This window comes from Hippopotamus amphibius, chromosome 2 (genome assembly GCF_030028045.1).
Source record: "Hippopotamus amphibius kiboko isolate mHipAmp2 chromosome 2, mHipAmp2.hap2, whole genome shotgun sequence".
NCBI classification, from domain to species: domain Eukaryota; kingdom Metazoa; phylum Chordata; class Mammalia; order Artiodactyla; family Hippopotamidae; genus Hippopotamus; species Hippopotamus amphibius.
The window spans coordinates 174,589,804-174,612,488 of NC_080187.1; the positions used below are offsets into that span (position 1 = coordinate 174,589,804).

At 40.0% G+C, this 22,685-nt stretch overlaps 1 protein-coding gene and 2 non-coding genes across 8 annotated transcripts in view; all 3 read left to right on the forward strand.

The window, feature by feature from the left end:
- Nucleotides 1-22,483, forward strand: part of CHD8 (chromodomain helicase DNA binding protein 8) — a 55,854-nt gene extending 33,371 nt beyond the window's left edge. For 4 of the 6 annotated variants that reach the window (XM_057721263.1, XM_057721269.1, XM_057721265.1 and 1 more), the window contains exons 11-38: nt 2,117-2,254; nt 3,708-3,829; nt 3,974-4,217; nt 5,570-5,746; nt 6,721-6,864; nt 7,126-7,381; nt 7,902-8,112; nt 8,365-8,560; nt 9,043-9,210; nt 9,401-9,580; nt 9,733-9,843; nt 10,185-10,381; nt 10,632-10,831; nt 10,912-11,092; nt 11,181-11,270; nt 11,731-11,834; nt 12,947-13,076; nt 14,006-14,081; nt 14,544-14,598; nt 14,743-14,950; nt 15,354-15,562; nt 15,656-16,375; nt 16,594-16,745; nt 17,020-17,322; nt 18,184-18,297; nt 18,485-18,664; nt 19,062-19,178; nt 21,503-22,483. In XM_057721263.1, coding sequence (XP_057577246.1) covers nt 2,117-2,254; nt 3,708-3,829; nt 3,974-4,217; nt 5,570-5,746; nt 6,721-6,864; nt 7,126-7,381; nt 7,902-8,112; nt 8,365-8,560; nt 9,043-9,210; nt 9,401-9,580; nt 9,733-9,843; nt 10,185-10,381; nt 10,632-10,831; nt 10,912-11,092; nt 11,181-11,270; nt 11,731-11,834; nt 12,947-13,076; nt 14,006-14,081; nt 14,544-14,598; nt 14,743-14,950; nt 15,354-15,562; nt 15,656-16,375; nt 16,594-16,745; nt 17,020-17,322; nt 18,184-18,297; nt 18,485-18,664; nt 19,062-19,178; nt 21,503-22,069 — 5,550 coding nt within the window. In that variant the 3' untranslated portion in view covers nt 22,070-22,483. The remainder of the gene's footprint in view (nt 1-2,116; nt 2,255-3,707; nt 3,830-3,973; nt 4,218-5,569; nt 5,747-6,720; nt 6,865-7,125; nt 7,382-7,901; nt 8,113-8,364; nt 8,561-9,042; nt 9,211-9,400; nt 9,581-9,732; nt 9,844-10,184; nt 10,382-10,631; nt 10,832-10,911; nt 11,093-11,180; nt 11,271-11,730; nt 11,835-12,946; nt 13,077-14,005; nt 14,082-14,543; nt 14,599-14,742; nt 14,951-15,353; nt 15,563-15,655; nt 16,376-16,593; nt 16,746-17,019; nt 17,323-18,183; nt 18,298-18,484; nt 18,665-19,061; nt 19,179-21,502) is intronic. The other 2 variants (XM_057721266.1, XM_057721267.1) reach the window with 2 other exon arrangements.
- Nucleotides 13,530-13,639, forward strand: LOC130847232 (small nucleolar RNA U6-53/MBII-28). Its single transcript, XR_009052017.1, has one exon. It is a non-coding gene; the product is annotated as a small nucleolar RNA U6-53/MBII-28 (small nucleolar RNA).
- LOC130847234 (small nucleolar RNA U6-53/MBII-28) lies at nt 17,859-17,967 on the forward strand. The gene has a single exon (XR_009052018.1). It is a non-coding gene; the product is annotated as a small nucleolar RNA U6-53/MBII-28 (small nucleolar RNA).
- Nucleotides 22,484-22,685: the final 202 nt, after the last annotated feature.

A 22,685-nucleotide genomic window follows, 5' to 3' on the forward strand; every position in this document is an offset into this window, starting at 1 on the left:
CTTTTAAGCAGACTGTGGGGTCCTGTTCGCACGGGTTCAGATTCAGTACATCTAGGGTGGGACCTGGAGATCTGTATTTTTAAGTTGGTTCTCCAAGGAGTTCTTGTACATAGCTTGATTTGGGAACCACGGCACTAAAGCTTTCTTAGATTGGGTAGCAGATTTTACATATGCTAAAACACTTAGTGATGTGTTTTCATTAATCACTTTTTTTCATTTTCCAAAGAAGAGTTATGTAGATCTAAGCCACCAGTGAATTCAGCATTGCTCTCTTTTATTCAAATTTACTTAGGTTATGAACCACCATTTTGTCAGAACTCTTTCTCACTTCAAGTCATAGTTGTTGGTTTAATTTTGCAGGGCCACATTTCATCAAGTTTTTATCACTTCAAACAGAGTGACTAGTAGTGAACAGCAGAGCCTTGTTAAGATGTCAGTGCTGGGTGGTGGGCAGGGCTCACTCACAAGCTAAGTGACTTGCTCCCATATATCATCCTTATAGTCAGAGTCTTCCCCTGTAGAATTCTAAGTTTATTTTATAAGCCTTCAGGGTTATTCAGATAGAACTTTAGATGTCCAAGGCCCGTTACAATTCAGCGTCTTTAAATCCTATCAAGAATGCCTCAGAAAATATATATTCTGCTTTTGGGGTTAGGGGTGGGAATTGTTGCTTATTGTTCATTTGTGGGAGGAACAGACCAGTTATTAGTCAGGACAGGTTGGCTACTATTAAATTATTCTCATCACTTTCCGGATCTCAGCCTTCCCAGCCTTGAAAATCTTATGCTCTCTACCACTATGCTTATACCTTCATCTTCCAAAAGTAATGAACTTTGATTAGGCTCCTCTGGAATGTATTGGGACTGACATGACAGAGGAAAGTGTTTTAGTACCCTGGTACCATAATTTACACTCCCAATATTAGGTAAAAACATTCTGTTTACCCATTTTCCCCTCCTCTCCAAAATGAGTTTAATTTGTCATCCTTATTATAGTACCCAATAGTGGAAATAAATATAATAAATGTTAAAGTCCTTGGAAAAATAAGGGTGCTGGGGAAATGTGTGACCTGGACAAATGTCTTCATGTAGAAAGTGACCCAAGTCACTACAATAAAGAAAAAGGTAGGAGAGAAATTACATTAATTCTAGGTATTCCTTGACCTGTGTCTCTATTGAGACACTTATATCTTCACACTTCTTGTTGGCTGTTTTAAGGGGTATTCTATGAGGATAATTAGAGATTTCATTATGATTACACAAGGCCCAGTCGAATTTTTCATGCTTCACATAAGCCGAATGTGGAAATGCGGTCAGGTCAATGATCATCTTGACTAGTGAGACTAGGAGCCACATTACTGCTGGTCACTGCCCCGCCCCTTGCACTAGAATGTCTGCATAGATAGAGCATAGCACTGTAGTTGGCGCTTCAGCATTTTCCCTTCCTCTTCACTCTTACCTCTCTTCAATGATACCTCTTCTAGTTATCTCCTAGCTTCCTGGGGCTTGCAAGGAAATCTCTTTATCACCATATGACTGCTCTTTGAAATAGCATCTGCACTCAGAGCTCCAGGAACTCAGAAGCTCAGTGATTTCAGCCCTGCTCTGCTCCTATGGATGTAACCTGTTCCTCACTTCTAAAAGTAGCCTGGCTTCCGTTATATCAAATTTGGTGCCAGGAGGATATTATGGAACAGGGCTACCATATCTTTTAATTGAACAATTAACGACAATTCAATTAATAGCAGTTAATTCAGTTAACAACAGTTCAGTTCAACAATTCAATTTCAATCTAATTCAACACCATATAGGTTTTTGGTTTTTTTTTAATCTCTTTGGTTGATGAACATAATGTTTCAGTGCTTAGTGTTCTAGATAGTGCTGGGTAGAAATTTCACTTTTAGATTCTGATAAATTGTCTGGAGGCATGATCAAAGCCACAAATAGTACAGTGCATTAGTAGGTGAGCCTATGGCTGGTATTTTCAGCCTGACTTTTTTGGTACCTTTTTAGGTATTAACACTTTGTGATCTGATTCTTTAGTCAAATTCTTATCTTTTAATCATAGCAGAGAACACAGAATCATTTCATTAAAGCTTTGGCTTCTTCTCTCCTAGCCTGTAATTTACTACTTGGTGAAATGGTGCTCTCTGCCCTATGAGGATAGTACATGGGAGCTAAAAGAGGATGTTGATGAGGGCAAAATTCGAGAATTTAAACGGATCCAGTCAAGGCACCCAGAACTCAAAAGGGTGGTAAGTACATCTGCCATATAGGCAATGATTTAATTTTCCTCGTATAGAGTTTATGTTGTTGTTTTAGCTATTTATTATGGCAATTTTCAAACATATATAAAAGTGGAAGAAATCATATAATGTACCCATCACCCAAGTTTAACAATGAACACATAGCCAATCTTGTTTCACGTAGTTCTCTCCCTACTCATTTTCCTGTTTCCCAGATTATTTTAAAACAAATCCCAGATTCCTTCATTTTATCTGTAAAATTTCAGTGTTTATGTCTAAAAGGTAAATAAAGGTAACCATTGTTACCCTTGAAAAAATTTAACTATCCCTAAATATCATCAATTCGGCAATCACTAGATATATTTCGCTGATTATCTTCTAACTTTTGTTAAATTGAATTAAATTCTAAGTAAGGTCCATATATTGTTATTAGTTAATATATCTCAAATCTTTCTTAATCATATTAGTTTCCTCTTGATCTCCTCTCCCTCCTTCGCAATTTTCTCTTGTAGAAACCAGGTGATTTGTTCTCTAGGGTTTTCCGTAGTCAGTTTGCCAGTTATATTCCCCTTGGTACCTTTTCTGTCCCTTATATTTCACATCAGTAGAAGTTGAGCACAGATGTCTATTAGAACTTTTTTTAGCTGTGCTGTGTATGCAATATAGTAGCCACTAGCCACATTTCAAATACTCAATAGTCACATGTGGCTAAAGGCAGATATAAAACATTTTCTGTCATTGTAGACAGTTCGATTAGATATCACTATTTTAGAGGCTTGATCAGGTTGGGGAGAGAGACCACTAAATCTACTTTATAGGTGGTTCTGTTAGGTTGTCTTTTGTGATATTAGCAGCCATTTTTGTTCATTGTTGAGATCCATTCTTTTTTTTTTTTTTAAGCTCTTTATTGGAATATAATTGCTTTACATTATTGTGCCAGTTTTTGCTGTACACCAGAGTGAATCAGCTGTATTTATACATATATCCCCATATCCCCTCCCTCCCACCCTCCCTATCCCAGCCCTCTAAGTCATCACCCATCATCAAGTTGATGAGATCCATTCTTTAAGGAGTTTTAAATGGTGATTCTGTCATTTCTTCATTTATTAACCAGAATCTTCTATAAAAAGAAATACATTTCACCTACTGTTTGGTTACCCTGAGGTACAGATGATATAGGAATGGAGGATAAATGCTTTATTTATCTTGTTCTTTATTTCTCGGTTTCAGAATAATGAAGTGTTTCCTTAGCATCCTCCAAAAGTGATCAGAGGGTTTTTTCTCCATCTTTTTTCCTTTTTTTTTAAAGTGTCATTATGTACTCATGAATTTGAATATATTTAACAAGTTTAATCCAAGCTATAATGTTTTTGAATTGACTTCAACTGTTAGAACTGCCTAGTAAATTCACCTAATTTCCTTGGTGTCTCTACCCCATTTATTCAAATCTCCTGTTTTTTAGAATCGTCCACAAGCAAGTGCCTGGAAGAAGTTGGAGTTGTCACATGAGTATAAAAACAGAAACCAATTACGGGAATATCAGTTGGAAGGAGTCAATTGGCTTCTCTTTAATTGGTATAACAGGTAAAGAAAAGAGTGGGACCATAAGATATAGGCTTAGTCTGGGATTATTTTTATTTATTTTCTGTTGAAAGAGTTTCTTTTTACATACTTTTAAAAAGATGGTCTCTTTTGACATGCTTTTCTTTTCCCATGATGAATCTGCAGGCAGAACTGCATCTTGGCTGATGAGATGGGATTGGGCAAAACCATTCAGTCCATTGCCTTCTTACAGGAAGTATATAATGTGGGCATCCATGGCCCCTTCCTGGTCATTGCCCCATTGTCTACAATTACTAACTGGGAGCGAGAGTTCAACACGTGGACAGAGATGAACACTATTGTGTACCATGGCAGTCTGGCCAGCCGGCAGATGATTCAGCAGTATGAAATGTACTGCAAAGATTCACGGGTGAGTTGTATGTAATACAGATATTATGGTTTAGAGAGTAGGCCAAGGTACCTGGTGTTTTAGAGGCTTTTATGTGAATCAGAGACTTTTATTGAGACTCTTGGTGATTTAAGGCAAAATTTTTGTCTAGATTGTGCAGGGCATTTTTTTTGTCTTTGCTGTTTTTGTCCAGTGGATATTTTGATCCAGTGGAAGTTATGACTTTTTTTATGAATACATTTTAAATAGCGTTTTATCAGCATTGATACGTTTTCATCAAGAAAGAACTTTCCAGAATGAAATTCATTTAGCTGCTTTGATCTCTTGATTCATACGATGGTGAATATAAGCCTTGTCCTTTCTTTCTTTTTTTCTTTTTTAAGTCTACTGAAATTTTCATCAAGATCAGTTTTTTAAGTTTGAAAATAAAACTTTGAATCATTCATCCTTTCTTAACATTGAATTTCATGAGATTTTTTTCCCTACCATTAGTTTCCCGTGTTTTTTTTTTTTTTTAAGAGATTTTTTTTTTTAATTAATTTATTTATTTATTGGCTGCATTGGGTCTTCGTTGCTGCACACGGGCTTTCTCTAGTTGCTGAGAGCGGGGGCTACTCTTCATTGTGGTGCGTGGGCTTCTCATTGTAGTGGCTTCTCTTGTTGTGGAGCACGGGCCCTAGGCGCATGAGCTTCAGTAGTTGCGGCATATGGGCTCAGTAGTTGTGGCTCACGGGCTCTAGAGCACAGGCTCAATAGTTGTGGCACACGGGCTTAGTTGCTCCGCGGCATGTGGAATCTTCCCAGGGCAGGGCTCGAACCCATGTCCCCTGCATTGACAGGCAGATTCTTTACCACTGCGCCACCTAGGAAGTCCCCTGTGTTTTTAATTTCTACCTAACCAAACTTATTCAAGTCATATATTGTTGCTCTTAATTTTAAGACAATTGGATTCTTCTGTCTACTTTTAGATAGTAACCAATATTACCACATACTACATTAGTTATTTCACTTTTAGTTTTATTTTGTATGTTTCAGCAGTGCTCAACATTTGTGGATTTTAGTGTTTACCAACAGAAGATGTAGGGCTGAAATACAGTAGGTAGGCACATGCAGCACAGTCAAAAATGTCCAGTTTCATTCAGTGAGGTCTGTCATTTTCCCAAGAAGCCGAGTGTGTTGAGGAAGCAGCATATCTTAGATTCAGTGATTTGGCACTCTTTATCAGGAAGAAGAACAGTGGTAGAGGTGGGTGGTGGTGCAATTTGTGTTTCCTATTAAGCCTGCTTGAATATAAAAAACAATGTGTAATTCAGAATAGCTTCTCATTTAGGTATATTTTAGGCCTTTTCTGACTTTACTGCCTTCATGCTTAGGGGCGCCTCATCCCAGGTGCATACAAGTTTGATGCCCTGATCACCACTTTCGAGATGATTTTGTCAGACTGTCCCGAGCTTCGTGAGATTGAGTGGCGTTGTGTCATCATCGATGAGGCCCATCGACTAAAGAACCGTAATTGCAAGCTGCTTGATAGTCTCAAGCACATGGACCTGGTGAGTTCCTCTCACTGGCTTGTGGGCAGAAACACCTGGAATTAAAGTAACCCTAATTCCCTGCGGGATTAATATAACCTTAATTTAGCAGAGAAGAAAAGAATCAGAATCTTGGTATTGGGTGGTGGGTATGGCCTATGAGAATGATAACCTGAAAGTCATTAAAAGTCATATAAATTTTCGAGTTGGAAGGTGATTGTAGGTTAGTGGTTCCCAACTGGGTGGAGAGGTGGGTTATCCATTAGTTATCTATTGCTGCATAACAAAATATCCAGAAACCTAGTGGCTTGGAACAACTATGTTTTTCATGATTCTCTAGCTCAGCAACTTGGGCTGGGCTCAGTGAGCCCATTCTTTCGGTGGTCTTGCCTGGAGTCAGTATTGCAGCTGCAGCTGCAGCTGACAATTAGCTGATTGTTGGCTGGGTCATCTTCCACATGGCTTTGCCAGTCTTTGCTTCTGTACATGGTAGTCAGGGCAGTGTTCCAAGAGAGTAAAGGTGGAAGCTGAAAAGCCTTTGAGGGATAGGCTCTGAAACTCACATGATATCACTTCTGCTACATTCTCTTTGTCGGAGCAAGTTACAAGGCAAGCCCATGTTCAAGGGGTGAACCTTGGTAGGAAGAACTACCAAAAATTAATGGCCATATTTAATCCAGCACAGGTACATTCCTTAGAGGGGGATATATTAGGATATCTGTGGGGAGTTGCATGTGGAGAGGCATTTTTTATTGGAAAAAAACATATTCTGAATATTTCTTTATTGGTGTATAATATTTAAGATAAATTAATATGTTAAATTATATCAAGGGTTTTCTTGAATACTTTATCAAAAGAAGGAGCAAGTAAAAGAAAAGTTAAGAACATTTCCATAATTTTATAGTTTAAGAAATGAAAGCTAAAGTTATAAACTTGATAGAAAACCCCAGAAGTCCTTTTGAGTTTTATCATTCTTCTGTGTTCTCCATTTCTAGGAGCACAAAGTGCTACTCACAGGAACACCATTGCAAAATACTGTGGAAGAACTGTTCAGCTTGCTTCATTTCTTGGAACCTTCACAATTTCCGTCAGAATCAGAATTCCTCAAGGACTTTGGGGATCTCAAGACAGAGGAACAGGTAGGAAATCTGTCTAATGTGGTACTAACCCAGGACAAAAAAGGTAAAGCTTGTACTAGGCAGATGCCTTTTGTCATAGATATCAAGGGCTGTTCTGAACTCCTTGTGTGTAACCTTGTGCCTTCATCATTTGTGACATTGTCCAAAATCTACTTTTCTCAGTTACTGGGAAACTCTCATTGTATTTCTCCATGTTTCCACCTAATGTGAGAATATTTGTCCTCATGTTACGATTTCTTTTTTTCTCTGTATTGGACACAGGTTCAAAAATTACAGGCCATTCTCAAGCCAATGATGCTGAGAAGACTCAAAGAGGATGTTGAAAAAAACTTGGCACCTAAGCAGGAAACCATTATTGAAGTAGAGCTCACCAACATTCAGAAGAAATACTACCGGGCTATTTTGGAGAAGAATTTCTCCTTTCTTTCCAAAGGGGCAGGTCATACTAACATGCCTAATCTACTCAATACAATGATGGAGTTGCGCAAATGCTGCAACCACCCATATCTCATCAATGGTGAGGGAATAACAATGGATACATTGACTGATCCATCCTAATTTGGGAATAGAGGGGATTTCTCCTTTTGAAACAGTTCTCATGTGGAACATCTTTCTCTAGTTCTCTCTACCCTTTTGATCCTACATAATCTCCAAAGTTAAAAAGGATTTGCTACTTAGAATTTCATGAATAAGAACTCAAGTCATTCTGTTCTGTCTTCACTGGTACTCCATTTTGCTGTTTCTGTTTTGGATGCCAGTAGGGTGGTATTAGTGGTTTGCAAGTATTATTCTAGTCCTTGTCCACATGTTTACACATATTTTACCCAGTTCTTAAGCCTGACTTATGTGAAATATTTTGTATTAACAAAATTGAGGATGATTTAGGATTTGGGGGGTGCTGAAATTCTGTGTGTGAGAAATATTGATCTCAAGTCAGATTACCTTTTTTTCTTTGCTTCCTTGTCTCAGTTAAATAAACTGCAGCCTTAGTATGTTTCTCTGAATCTCACCATCAGGTTTGATTTTTCTTTTGTCAGGTGCAGAAGAAAAAATCCTAACAGAATTTCGAGAAGCTTGCCATATTATACCTCATGACTTCCACTTGCAGGCCATGGTTCGTTCAGCTGGCAAATTGGTTCTTATTGACAAGTTACTTCCGAAACTTAAAGCTGGTGGCCATAAGGTTCTGATCTTCTCCCAGATGGTACGCTGCCTAGATATCCTAGAGGATTATCTAATCCAGAGGAGGTGAGAAAAGAGTCATTTTTTGCCTTGTGTTTACTATGTACTCATAAAGCTGCAAAGAGTAGGCGGGCCTGGGTTTAATTAAAGTTGACCAAGGACTGGGATAAGAGAAGTGTTTAAGACTCTCACTGTCAACTTTCTGGTAAAGTTTCGGTGAACTAGAGATTTAGAGGTACTGGTATTGATCCCAGTCTGTTTTTTTGTTCTCTTTTTCCGCCTAGCTGATTAATCTTTTTTTTTCTGATTCCCATACAGGTACTTATATGAGCGTATTGATGGGCGAGTTAGAGGCAACCTTCGGCAGGCTGCTATTGACCGCTTCAGCAAGCCTGACTCAGACCGATTTGTCTTTTTGCTGTGCACCCGGGCTGGTGGACTTGGCATTAATCTCACAGCTGCTGATACTTGCATCATCTTTGATTCAGACTGGAATCCGCAAAATGACCTGCAGGTAAAGGAAATCATTGTCTTAGGGACTAATCACCTAACCTTTAGGGAGGTTTTACAACAGGATCAGGATCTCATAGAAAGTCTTGTCTTTTAGAGAGTATAGAATTGTTAGGTTAGTTAGGTTACCAAACTTTTTCTGTAAAGGGCCAGTTAGTAAATATTTTAGGCTTTGCAGATCAGACAGTCTCTGTTGTAACTACTCACCTCTGCTCTTGTACCACAAAAACAGCTGTAGACAATATGTAAATAAATGGGTAGAGCTGTGTTTCAGCAAAAACTGTATTTACAGAAACAGGTGACTAGGGTTTGCTGACCCCTGGTCTAGATGGTGGGGCAGTAATTTCATCTTGAAGTTGACTTTTGATTTTGAGTTGATCTCATGGCTGCTTTATAGATGTAAATTGGTATTTTGAATTCTTCTCCTCCGAGCCACCTCTAATGTTATGTTATCTTTGCCCTTCCTCCCATTTTTTTTAAAACCAGGCCCAAGCACGATGTCATCGAATTGGGCAGAGCAAAGCTGTGAAGGTGTACCGTCTCATCACTCGTAACTCTTACGAGAGAGAGATGTTTGACAAGGCTAGCCTCAAGTTGGGATTGGATAAAGCTGTGCTTCAATCCATGAGTGGTCGTGATGGCAACATTACTGGAGTGAGTCTTCTTAATCTATAGCTATATTTGTAGCAGGTCATAGTAATGGAGGGAGATGAAAGCTATTTTTGTACAAAAACCTGACTCCTCGTTTGGGTTCTCAATTATTATTCCTTAAAATATAAAATGTCATGATATGGTTAGATAATATTCTCTTGTAGTTTTTTCACCTTTCTATTGGATTTGGTAGATTCAGCAGTTCTCCAAGAAGGAGATTGAAGATCTCTTACGGAAAGGAGCATATGCAGCCATAATGGAGGAAGATGATGAGGGCTCCAAGTTTTGTGAAGAGGACATTGACCAGATCTTGTTAAGACGAACCACTACCATCACCATTGAATCTGAAGGAAAGGGTTCTACCTTTGCCAAGGTATGTTCTGTTGGTTCTAGAGGCTAAAGAAGCAGAGAAAGAGACAGGAATATCTAGAATTTAATATGTTTTTTAAATGTAGTTTTAAATATATTGGTTTCCCATTACTCAAAAAAGTAGTATAGTCAACTTTACTGTTTGTTCCTCACTAGGCAAGCTTTGTGGCTTCTGAAAATAGGACTGATATTTCTCTGGATGACCCCAACTTTTGGCAAAAGTGGGCCAAAAAGGCTGACCTGGATATGGATCTACTCAATAGCAAGGTGAGCTTCCTTTTCCTTTAGGAGGGAAGTATTGCAGAAAACACATTGCTTTCTGGAATCTTTATAGCTGCTCTGATTCTTCAATGCTGACCTTGGCTTATGATGGTATATCCAGGGCCAGTGTAAAAACTTTCTACATAGGAGGTCCCAGAAAACTACTTAGATAACTACCACTTAATTTTGCTTCCTGAGTACCCGTAGGTTATTTTGCATGTCCAGAAAAGAATCTCTCTTTGAGAATCTACAAATGTTATATCCAAGGCTATTTCTATCTGATTATCTTTAATTCCTTTCTTATGATCATATTGTGAAGAGAGTTGCTTCTTCTGTTCTCTGCATAGAATAACTTGGTGATTGACACACCTAGAGTACGAAAACAGACCCGCCACTTCAGCACTCTGAAAGATGATGACCTAGTGGAATTCTCTGATTTGGAAAGTGAAGATGATGAGCGGCCACGCTCTCGCCGACATGACCGTCATCATACCTATGGACGCACTGACTGCTTTCGGGTGGAAAAGCACCTCCTGGTATATGGGTAAGAACCCACTTTGCCATCAGAGATGGTGCATCTCCATCCTGAGAGACACCTTGTTTGCTTTTCAAGTTGGAAACTATGATCAAAGAGTGGATAATGGGAAAAATTTTATTCTGTTACCATGTTTTTCCAAGGTCTTTTTGTCTCCCACCTTTTGGGAAATGTGATTCTGAGGGGATGGGGAATATCATTGAATTAGAGTCAGGAAAGTATCGATATAATTTCTTTCTTTCTTTTTTTTTTTTTTAAGTTGGGGACGGTGGCGAGATATTCTGTCTCATGGACGCTTCAAGCGACGGATGACTGAAAGAGATGTGGAAACAATTTGCCGGGCCATCCTCGTGTACTGTCTTTTACACTATCGTGGGGATGAAAATATCAAAGGCTTCATTTGGGACTTGATTAGCCCTGCTGAAAATGGCAAGACAAAAGAATTGCAGAATCATTCAGGTAGTTATCAAGTCTTTGTTTTTCACTTTTCTGTAGGTTACCTAATCCTTTTCAGGTCCAAGGGTTTTTCTCAATCCAAGTCTTCAATGTATCCCCTTTCTCAGGTCTGTCTATCCCTGTGCCCCGTGGACGTAAGGGGAAAAAAGTAAAGTCACAAAGCACTTTTGATATCCATAAGGCAGATTGGATCCGGAAATATAACCCTGATACTCTGTTCCAAGATGAGAGTTATAAGAAGCACTTGAAACATCAGTGTAACAAGTAAGGGTGGAATTTAGCAGACTAAAGCATTTTCCACCTCAAGCTTTTTACACTATTATTGAGCCAGTTCTTCCTCTCTCCCTTCTAGGGTGCTGTTGCGGGTACGAATGCTATACTATCTGAGACAGGAGGTTATTGGAGACCAGGCAGAGAAGGTGTTAGGGGGTGCCATTGCCAGGTAATGTTATGCTATATTTTTCTTTATGCCATGCTTTATTCCAGAAAAGACTGGTTTACTTATTTCATTCTAAACTATCTTTGGAATACCTGGTAATTAAAATCTATATATCAAGTCGTCAATCCTATATATTCAGACTTTTGTGTCTGTGGGTTTTGCATCCTTTTGATTCACGGTTGGTTGGATTCATGGATGTGGAGGGCCAACTGTATTCATTGTACAACACCATTTTATATAAGGGGCTTGAACATCTGTGGATTTTGGTATCTGAGGGGACCCCTGGAACCAATCCCCTGTGGATACCGGGGGACAACTGTTTTTGATACCAGTGGAAGGAAATAGGCAGGTGTATGACCATTTGCATTAATAGATAAAAGAAGATACCTGTAATAATCTTTCCAAGGATCATCTACTTTAATTTCCTACATTGCTGTGCTGACTCTGCCTCTTACACCTTTAGTGAGATTGACATATGGTTCCCAGTAGTGGATCAGCTGGAGGTTCCAACAACATGGTGGGACAGTGAGGCTGATAAGTCCCTGCTCATTGGAGTCTTTAAGCATGGTAGGTATCTGCTCTTAGTCTATTCTTTTCCTGTTGTAGATTTATGTCCACAGATGGAATATTTAGCAAAATGCTCATAACCAATAATTATGTTTGAATGAGAAACTAGTCCTTACATATCCAGAGCAGAGCCATTAGTTCCTATGAATAGATTTTCAAGAAAGACCAGGTGGATAGTCAAATCCCAAGGTAGGGAGTCTCCCATCTGTTCTCTGATCACTGTTACCAATCTGTATGTAGTGGTATCTAAGTTAAGGTTCCACAATGCATGTCCACTCTTGTTACTAATAACCATGTTTAATCCGTGTGACTTTCCTGTGGCTAGCTGAAAGTGTTCTTCTTGTCTTATATCTTATTTGTCTAAATATTCAGTAGTCTCTCTCATGTAGGTGTGAACAGCCATGATTGAGTGAAACAAAAATAGAGTATGAAAAGGGAGAAAATTCCCCGTTCAGTCTTGCCTAATAACAAATTCTAGGCATTGAAAGCAGTAACTGCTAATTTTCAGCCTAGTGACTTAGTGAATTGGAATATCATTTTTTTGAATATATTTTTCTGTTTACTTCTATAAAATAAAGGTAGTGGCACTTTATTCACATTTTTGACAAGTTTAATTGAATAAGAAAAACTGTGAGCATTTGTAGTCTTAGATTTACTTGTGAGACAGAGGCTTTTATAAGATCCAAACATCCTGAAGTGTGTTCATCATTCATCAGACTTTCAGAGTGCCTGTTTGTTTGCAGGTACAAACTTCTTATCCTGTATTTGAAAATTGTGTGACCTAGCTCTAAATTATTTGACTTTTGAAATTTTCTCACCTATATATTAATAGTAAGAATGATGATAAAAGATTACCCGTTAAATGGCTAAGTAAATCTATCACCATTCTCTATAAATACAGATTAAATTCCTGTTTTCAATAACTAGTGATAAAAGTCTTTGACTCTAAATTGGTGTAGAAACAGCTGCCCAGGTTAACGTTCTCACTATTTTTTGCATTATGAGCAAAGTAGCCCACATCGTTATTCCAGCAGCATATGAAGTAAGCATTTGAAGCGTAAAGGCAAAATGAATCTCTGATTTTCTTCAAATTATGGCTCCTTTTCTTCCAGGCTATGAAAAATATAATACTATGAGGGCAGACCCAGCCTTATGCTTCCTGGAAAAGGCTGGCCGACCAGATGACAAAGCCATTGCAGCAGAACATCGAGTGCTGGATAATTTTTCTGACATAGTGGAAGGGTAAGCATCAGTGTTTAGTTCTTTTAAAGCTCTGTGTCTGCCCTATGAAGGGTATTTGTTGTTTGTGCCAAGAGATAACTCTAGCCTTTACTGAACCCATTGAGATTCTTAATGGTGGTTATACTCATGAATGATAAATTCTTAACAAACAGTGGGACTAGCAGAATGGTTTTCATAAACTGGCCTAAAACCATACGTTGCCATATGATGCAACTAAGGGTGAAAATTAATGTTATTCTCAAGTGGCTTATTTGGCGTCCTATTCAGTTTTCTCTGCAATGCTTTTCTGTAGAGCCACAGTAGCTGAGAGGATCACTGGTCCTCTTGAAAGGTAATAGCAGTGCAGCAATCCCATGCCACTTATGTGATAGAGCCTCTGGAAATTTTAGCCCTGGTTTGTCATCTCCCAGTGACGGTTGATGCATAAAGTTGTTTACTCTGCCTGGATACGTGCCTCGATGATGAGTTGCCATGCTAATACTGAGCCACCAGGTAGGGCCGTGTTGCCCTGCTTTGGGTGCCAGTGAGTTTAACAAAACTTCTCATGTGGAGACCTGAGGGGCATGTGAAATAGTTGGCTTAGTTCATGAATACCCTCCCAGTCCTTTGTGATTGAGGGATTTCTGTCTGACGGTCACAACCTCAATTTGCCTAGTGTAGGACCCTCAGAGGAAATTGGGTTGTTTATTTATTGCAAATCATTTATTATACCATCCTTCTGCTCAGTAGAGCAAAGGAGTAAAAATAAGCAAGCATGGACCATTCAAATGAAATAAAAGTAAATACTAGTTGGGAAGGAGGGGAAAATAGGTTAAACAATAAAAGGAGCTATTAAGAGAGAAGAAATGTGGTGGTCAAAGTTTTTCATTTAAAGTCAAGCAATTTAGAACTGAACTTTGTCATTTTCTCATGCCTCTGGATAATTTTAGGGTTGACTTTGATAAAGATTGTGAAGATCCTGAATATAAACCACTCCAGGGTCCCCCAAAGGACCAAGATGATGAGGTGAGGAATTCTTATTTGAGTCTAGCTTTTCTCTGTTACTAAATAGTATTCTCCTGTTCCCTGAATCGTGAAGTATATTGATTAGTTTATAATACAAAATGGAAAGCACCGTTTGACAATATAAAGTATTAGTGGAAAGGATTGTAATGCCAGCTGGGGGAGGTCAGGGATGGCTTTGTAAAGGAGGTGGGACCCAACCTGGCCAATGAAGTATATTTTTTGACTACTTAACTTCCTGAGTCCCACTGTCTTCAAGCCATTGGTAAGAACTGACTGTTTAGGTTTTCTTTTCTTATTCTTTTAGTTGTTTGCTTCCAATTTTCTATGAGGGTTCCTTTCATTAGAAAATTTTCTTGATACCTTGGTCCCATAAAGGACACACCCAAGAAAGTGATTTCAGAGTGCCAATTTTACCCCTTTTTCGTCCCTTCTCCATCCTGCGGGGTGGATTTCCTTCTCTAGGGTGATCCCTTGATGATGATGGATGAGGAGATCTCAGTGATAGATGGAGATGAAGGTAAACTTCTAAGTCAACTAGTACAATTTTGTGTGGGGTGGTGGGGTTGGGGATTGACTGAGTTCTGTCCTTTCCTGGGATTTCTGAGAGCTTTGACTTTGGGTGGGTTGAAATACCAGTATTATTCTACTTTGCTTCCCACAGCCCAGGTGACCCAACAGCCAGGCCATCTATTCTGGCCTCCAGGCTCTGCTTTGACAGCTAGGCTTCGGCGCCTAGTAACAGCCTATCAGCGCAGCTACAAGAGAGAACAGATGAAGATAGAGGCTGCAGAACGTGGGGATCGGAGAAGGCGGCGTTGTGAGGCAGCCTTCAAGCTAAAAGAAATTGCACGGCGGGAGAAACAGCAACGGTAAAATATGGCTGGGAATTTGTACTGAGCTGTAATCTTGTCTTCAACTAGGAGCCATATATTGAAAAGCATCTTAGGAAGCATTATTTAGAGTCCCCTACAGAGGGACCATCTGTTTTGCCTTTGTTACACCTCTATGATGTAAAACCATACTTAATTATTAACTCCCAGGAAGGTCTCCTCATTGAGTTGTTTGTTAGCATCATTTTCCCCCTTAGCTTACTAATTCTTAAATTTTTACATGTTATAGAGCACCTCTTACTACCTCTTCTGCTGTCTTCTGGGTTGTTTGTTTTTTGTTTTTTTGTTTTTCTTTTTCCCTACTTATATTTTTTATGTGTAGATACTCTAAGCCAGTCCCTGTGTTCTGATCACTGTTGCGTGATTCCTCTTTCCTTTGTAGATGGACAAGGCGTGAACAAACTGATTTCTATCGAGTAGTTTCTACCTTTGGTGTGGAGTATGACCCTGATACAATGCAATTCCATTGGGATCGCTTCCGCACTTTTGCCCGACTGGACAAAAAAACAGATGAAAGCCTTACCAAGTATTTCCATGGCTTTGTGGCCATGTGCCGCCAAGTGTGCCGCCTTCCCCCAGCAGCTGGAGATGGTAAGCAGTGCTGAAGAGTCTTAGGTGAGTGGGGATGGACTGTGGCAGAACCAACGCTTGATTCATTTCTTTTTCCACCCTTATGTCTTGTAGAACCCCCGGACCCTAATCTGTTCATTGAGCCCATCACTGAGGAAAGGGCCTCACGAACTCTCTACCGTATTGAATTGCTTCGGCGCTTACGGGAACAAGTTTTATGCCACCCTCTTTTGGAAGATCGGCTGGCATTATGTCAGCCTCCAGGTCCTGAACTGCCCAAATGGTGGGAGCCGATTCGTCATGATGGGGAGCTTCTACGAGGGGCAGCCCGCCATGGGGTGAGCCAAACAGACTGCAACATCATGCAGGACCCAGACTTCTCTTTTCTGGCTGCCCGTATGAATTATATGCAGAACCATCAGGCAGGAGCACCAGCTCCATCCCTGTCACGCTGCTCTACTCCACTGCTACACCAGCAGTATACCTCGCGCACTGCCTCACCACTGCCCCTGCGCCCAGATGCTCCTGTTGAAAAGCCACCTGAGGAGACAGCTGCCCAGGTCCCCAGTCTGGAGAGTCTGACTTTAAAGCTAGAGCATGAGGTGGTGGCCAGGAGCCGACCAACCCCACAAGACTATGAGATGCGAGTAGCCCCCTCTGATACTACCCCTCTGGTTTCCCGGAGTGTTCCACCAGTCAAACTGGAGGATGAGGATGATTCAGACTCTGAGCTGGATTTGAGCAAGCTGTCACCATCATCCTCTTCTTCCTCATCCTCATCCAGCTCCAGCTCCAGCACTGATGAGAGTGAGGACGAGAAGGAAGAGAAGCTAAGTGAGTGCATGTGACAGGCTGTTGGCCCTCTTCCCCATACTCTCCTCTCTGCTCTTTCCCTTCTTTTCTAAATGCATCTTCTGAGATTCAGATTCAGATTTGATAGAATATCGAAAGACATCTGTTATTTTTAGGGCCTTTATTTAAAGTCTGTCTAATACCATTCCTATATAACTTTATTCTTCCACCTTTGCTCACACATTCTGTATGCTCTCTAGCTGCTGACCGGTCTCGCTCAAAGCTCTATGATGAAGAGAGTCTCCTGTCCCTCCCTATGTCCCAAGATGGATTCCCAAATGAAGATGGAGAACAAATGACCCCTGAGCTTCTGCTGCTACAAGAAAGACAGAGAGCTTCTGAGTGGCCCAAGGTAACAGCCTCATTCCTGGATATGTTGAGTCTAAAAATACAGCATGACATACACAGAGAACAAGGAATAGATGGTTCTGGATTTCTTTGATTGGGTTTAGTGCTACATGTTTTTTTATGAAACTCTTCCCATTTGACTTTGGGATCTGATATTCTTACCTCCCTCCTTTCTGACTTGTGATTTTTATTTATCCTGATAATGATGGCACTGTTATTTGTCACAGGACCACATAGCTAGTACTCGGGCCCTAATTGATTTCGTTTTCCCTACTCAGGATCGTGTCCTGATAAACCGTATTGACCTCGTCTGCCAGGCCGTACTCTCAGGGAAGTGGCCCTCTAGCCGCCGGAGCCAAGAAATGGTAACAGGAGGAATTTTGGGGCCAGGCAACCACTTGCTAGACAGTCCCGCATTGACTCCAGGAGAATATGGTGACTCTCCAGTCCCCACACCACGAAGTAGCAGCGCAGCTTCCATGGCAGAGGAGGAAGTATCCGCAGTCACCACAGCAGCAGCTCAGTTCACCAAACTTCGCCGAGGCATGGATGAGAAGGAGTTTACAGTTCAGATCAAAGATGTAAGCTGAGCATTTAGGCATTGGGAAGTGAGGAAGGAGGCTGTAATTCTTGCTGACTAGTTCTATGAACATAATACGAAGCTCATTTGGTCAGCTAACTTTAAAAATAAGAGGAGAAAAAAAAATTATAGCTCACAAAGATCCATCAAGGAAAAGTCACTGCAGTAAAGGAAGGGCTCTGATCCTGACTTGAATCTCCTGGGGTCTAGGTTAAAAGAAACCATATTTTTAAAAGAAATTTAATTGACACAGTGGTTCTTTTGAGTGGCTTGCTTCTAGATCCTAGAAACCCAGTTTTTAAAAATTGAAATTGAATTGTGGAAAAGCTATTAAAATGATACCCAAGTATTATAGGCCTTATTAAAGTTAAAAATAAAAAGGAATCATTCTTACTGAAATTAAATCAGTATTGTAGTAAGGATGGAAAATTTTGTTTTTCCTGCTACTCTTCCCTAATGAACCTTAGCAGCTTGTGATTAAGTATTCAACAAGAAAACTTTTTGAAATTAGCATGTGACAGGAATATCAGGATTTTGCCCCTATGATGAGTTGCCATGCTAATACTGAGACACCAGGTAGGGGATTTTTCCCTGCACTGGGTGTTGTTGAGAGAAATTCTGCTTCTCTTAAATCTACCTGAGGGGCACGAGGTCAAGAAATTAAATCTTTCTAAGGCAAAAATATGTAGGTTTTGTTATATTTATAATTTCTACCCATTAATCAGATGGGTAGAAATTAAAAATTTCTTCCTTCTCACTGTTATTGAACCAGAGGATGACCCTTACCCTAAGTCCCCCAAACTTAATCTTTATTTTAAAAACATGCTATATGACGTCTTGGGTGGGTTGGTTGTCTTCCTAGGAGGAAGGATTGAAGTTAACATTCCAGAAGCACAAGTTGATGGCTAATGGAGTAATGGGAGATGGACATCCTCTTTTCCATAAGAAGAAAGGGAACAGAAAGAAGCTAGTTGAGGTAAGTCGTAGAGAAAGCCTTTAACATGATGATTAGATAAAATCTTTTTGTTCTCAGTAATTGTTGAAGGCAGTTGGGATTGAGGGAGTAGAAGATATTATTTTTTGGCTACCATTGGCTCTGCTCCCCCTCCCTCCCTACCCAAAAGAAGAGTATGTGCTCATGGGGGTGGATTCTGGGTTTGCAGCTGGAGGTGGAGTGCATGGAAGAGCCTAATCACCTTGACGTGGACCTGGAGACCCGGATCCCTGTCATCAATAAGGTGGATGGTACTTTGCTGGTGGGTGAGGATGCCCCTCGCCGGGCTGAACTGGAGATGTGGTTACAGGGTCATCCAGAGTTCGCTGTCGATCCCCGATTTCTAGCGGTGAGTGGCAGTTCCATCCAGCAAGATTTAAAGTCATTCTTTTGGTATTTAAGCTATGTGAGAGGGAGGAAGCATGCCATATTATGTCATTGTTTCTACATCGGCAAAATAAGAGTAATTATAGTCAGTCTTCCTACTTCACAGAGTTGTTGTGAGGATGAAAATAATGTTACAATACTTGTTAAACTCAATGCTAGGCAGATATTTACCATGAACTATTACATAATCACCTAAGTTTTTTGGAGAAGTCTGCTTAATGGCAGTTCTCCACTAGGACTAATCCTTTATTTATTGACACAATAAGCATTTATGGTCAAAGTAGACACTAGTACCTTAATAATTACTCCAGAGAAGATTTTTTTATTCCTTTAGGATAACTGCAGCTTTTGTATTGCAGTATATGGAGGATCGCAGGAAACAGAAATGGCAGAGATGTAAAAAAAATAATAAGGCAGAATTGAACTGTTTGGGAATGGAACCAGTACAGACAGCTAACTCTAGGAATGGAAAAAAGGTGAGTGAAACTGAGGTATTACGACTCTGTTCTCACACTAGATATGACTAGAGAAATTATTTAATGTTATTTATCTTTTTTCCAGTGTATGTTTGAGAAAATTTACCTTCAGTTCACAAAGAAAGAAACCATAGCATTTTTATTGGTATTTTTACAGTCCTGTGGCAATCATCATCTCTAGAAGAGCATAAAATTCTAAAAGCTAACTTTAGCACTTCAGCATATTAAAATATAAGAATTATTAAGACGTGTTACAAAGTTCAAGGCCTTATTCTGCTCTTATACTGACTACCATTAGCTCTGCTCCCCCTCCCTCCCTACTTTTATATACATCTTTTTGCAGATTCTTTAACTTTTTCAATTTACATATCCTGAAAAGTTGAGGGTTTTGAAGCAGATAATCTCTTAAAAGTTTTATGGTTTTATATATTTTAGAAGTGATTTGGGGAATTCCCTGGCGGCCCAGTGGTTAGGACTCTGCCCTTTCATTGCTGAGGGCCGGAGTTCAATCCCTGGTCGTCGGGGAACCTGCAAGCTGCGTGGCAAGCCAGAAGAAAATGGGATTTGGAACCTACTAGAGAAAACAGTCATGGGATTTCCCAACATAGAAGAGGTTGGGAATCACTAATAATATGCCAGTAATGGAAAAAGACAGGAAATCATGTTTTATAGTTTATAGTAACAACAATTTTGGTCATTAGGTTATTCCATTATTTTCAAATGTACTTATGCTTTTTATCATGGCTATGGATTTGGTGGATTAAAAACCCATAATCCTTTCCATCTAAATATAACTGCAAAAGTTTCTCTTGGCTATCTTTGCCTTACTTTGAACAACAGTCATATTGTTTAAATATAAACATACATGAATCATGGTTTGGTTTGGTAGGCATTTAAAATGGATTAGCACTTTGTATACTCACTTTTAATCATTCCCCATTTGATCTTTTATATACATCTTTATGTGTATGTGATCTATATATATATAAAACCACATGGTTTATCTTTTAACAAAGTTAATTTCCAAATGAAAAATATTTGTCTTTTGCATTTAACAAATTCCAAAGAGAACATTATTTTGCACATAATATATATTTACTTGTGAAGGGAATTTATAAAGCTCATTTATTATTTTTATATTGGTAAAAGTGGTTTCATATAAATATGGTTACCATGGAAGAATGTTTTAATTTTCCCTCTTAGCCTCCATGGAACCAAGGGTGTAGTAAGCAGAACGGTTGACGTGGGAGGCTGATGGTGAGAAGGCTGATACCTTCTCTGTCTTGAATTTAACATTATAGAGCAGTCTTTTCCTCCAGCATTACCTATTTTTACCTCAGGTACTTTTGCACTTCTTTATAATCAGTTGATAACTCTGAGAAAGAAAAGATCATAGGAAATCACAGAAAATTACAATGTGATTAGTATAGAATTCTTACTGCAGAATTGATGGCGTATCTAGCACTGTAGTATTACTGGACCCTACAGTGATTTGGTGCTATTATAGTTACATCTTAAAAGCCTAAACAGATAGAGTATTGAGATATTTGTCTTTTCCAGGTCAGAAAGGTCAGGCTTAGATTGGGCAAGTCCAGAGACAGGTACTCATTGTCTGAGTTTATTGCCAGTTTGTCCAGCGTTGTACTTAGGTCTAGCAAAGTAGTTAAGTTCCAGCTTCAGTGAATTTAACCAAAATTTATAGTGAGACCATCTAGATAAAGCAGTTTAAAGTTCAGCAGATATGTAAGTTTTTTGTATCAATGTGAAAAAAACTTTTAGTAAATTTAGTAAGGAGCTACCCCATAATCTTTTTGGTGTTCCAGACATCCAGAATCTTAATCTGGTCTATCTTGAATTTATCCCACTCCGATGCAATAATGAAGGATAGTAGTGTAAATGTCAACATGGTCGTGCTGTGCTTCACATGGTAAGATCATGTGAACAACCTGCCATTGGTAAAGCACACTGTGCAAGTACTGCTTCATTCACTGTCTTACTCAGGCCCCTTACTAACAAAGGTAAGCGATTTTGAAATGGTTGGCCGGAGTAAAGGTACAATGTAGTCATAGAAAAAAATCAAAGCTCTGATTCATATGAGTTATCAGTGTCAAATCCTTGCTCTTAGCTTCAGCATCATAATGATTCAACCAGCTACGTCCAGTTTTTTCTCTTCCCCATGACCATCAAGCCTCACCTGACTATACTTGTTTTGCCCCACCTAAAGATAGATTCAATGAAAAAGCATTTTCATGCTAGGACTCTGTTGACCTCTGTTTTGATTTTTCCTTCCTTTCTTTTTACTGTCTTCTGTTCCTTCCTCCCAGGGTCATCATGCTGAAACTGTGTTCAACCGGGTTTTGCCAGGGCCTATTGCACCGGACAGCAGCAAGAAGCGGGCTCGTAGGACGCAACCAGACCTTTCTAAGATGATGGCCCTGATGCAGGGTGCAGGCACTGGGTCCCTATCTCTGCATAATACCTTCCAACACAGCAGTAGTGGCCTGCAGGCTGTGTCATCTCTAGGTCACAGCAGTGCCACTTCTGCATCTTTGCCTTTTATGCCGTTTGTGATGGGTGGTGCAGCATCATCCCCTCATGTAGACTCCAGCACCATGCTTCATCACCACCACCACCACCCCCACCCCCACCATCACCACCATCACCATCCAGGCCTGAGAGCCACTGGCTACCCTTCTTCACCAGCCACTACCACCTCTGGTACTGCCTTGAGGTTGCCACCACTGCAGCCCGAGGAGGATGAGGACGATGAGGATGAAGATGATGATGATGATTTATCTCAGGGCTATGACAGCTCAGAAAGGGACTTCTCACTCATTGATGATCCTATGATGCCAGCCAACTCAGACTCCAGCGAAGATGCTGATGACTGAAGCCCCAGCATGGTCCCCATTGCTTGGGTGGCTGCTGTATTTTCATTTACTCTGGCCCTTGGACTATGGAAAAGTGGGAGGGGCAGGGGAGATGTGGGGAAACCCAGGACTCCAGGAGGTGAAAAGGAAAGAGAAAACTTGTACCTGATTACTTCCAAATTTGAGAGGATTGGGTGGGCAGGGGAACTCCTAAAATAATACACGACTACTTCCTCGTTTCTGGGGAAGGAAAGGAGACTATAGAGCAGCTGATGTGCTCACCCCTCCCTAGACACCTCCATTAACCACAGACTATGTAGCGCTGGCACTAGCCTCTGGCAGAGCCTGTTCCTGACCGAACTGTGGATACAGCTGGAGGGTCAGGAACTGTTACCTTCCTTCCCCCTTGGCATTAATAAATTTAAGTTAATCCTTTCCCACTCTTCCCTTGTTCTATATTTGCTCAAACCCAGTATAAATACTGAGTTGATGTTCACGATGGGTAATTTCAACACCACTTCTCTAAAGTTCATTACTGTTCATGCGAAGTTACCTTGGATAGGGCAGACAAGTCATCCTTACTCCTTTAAAGGGTTATATGTAAGCAAAGCCTAGCTAAAATGTTGTTCCAGATTCA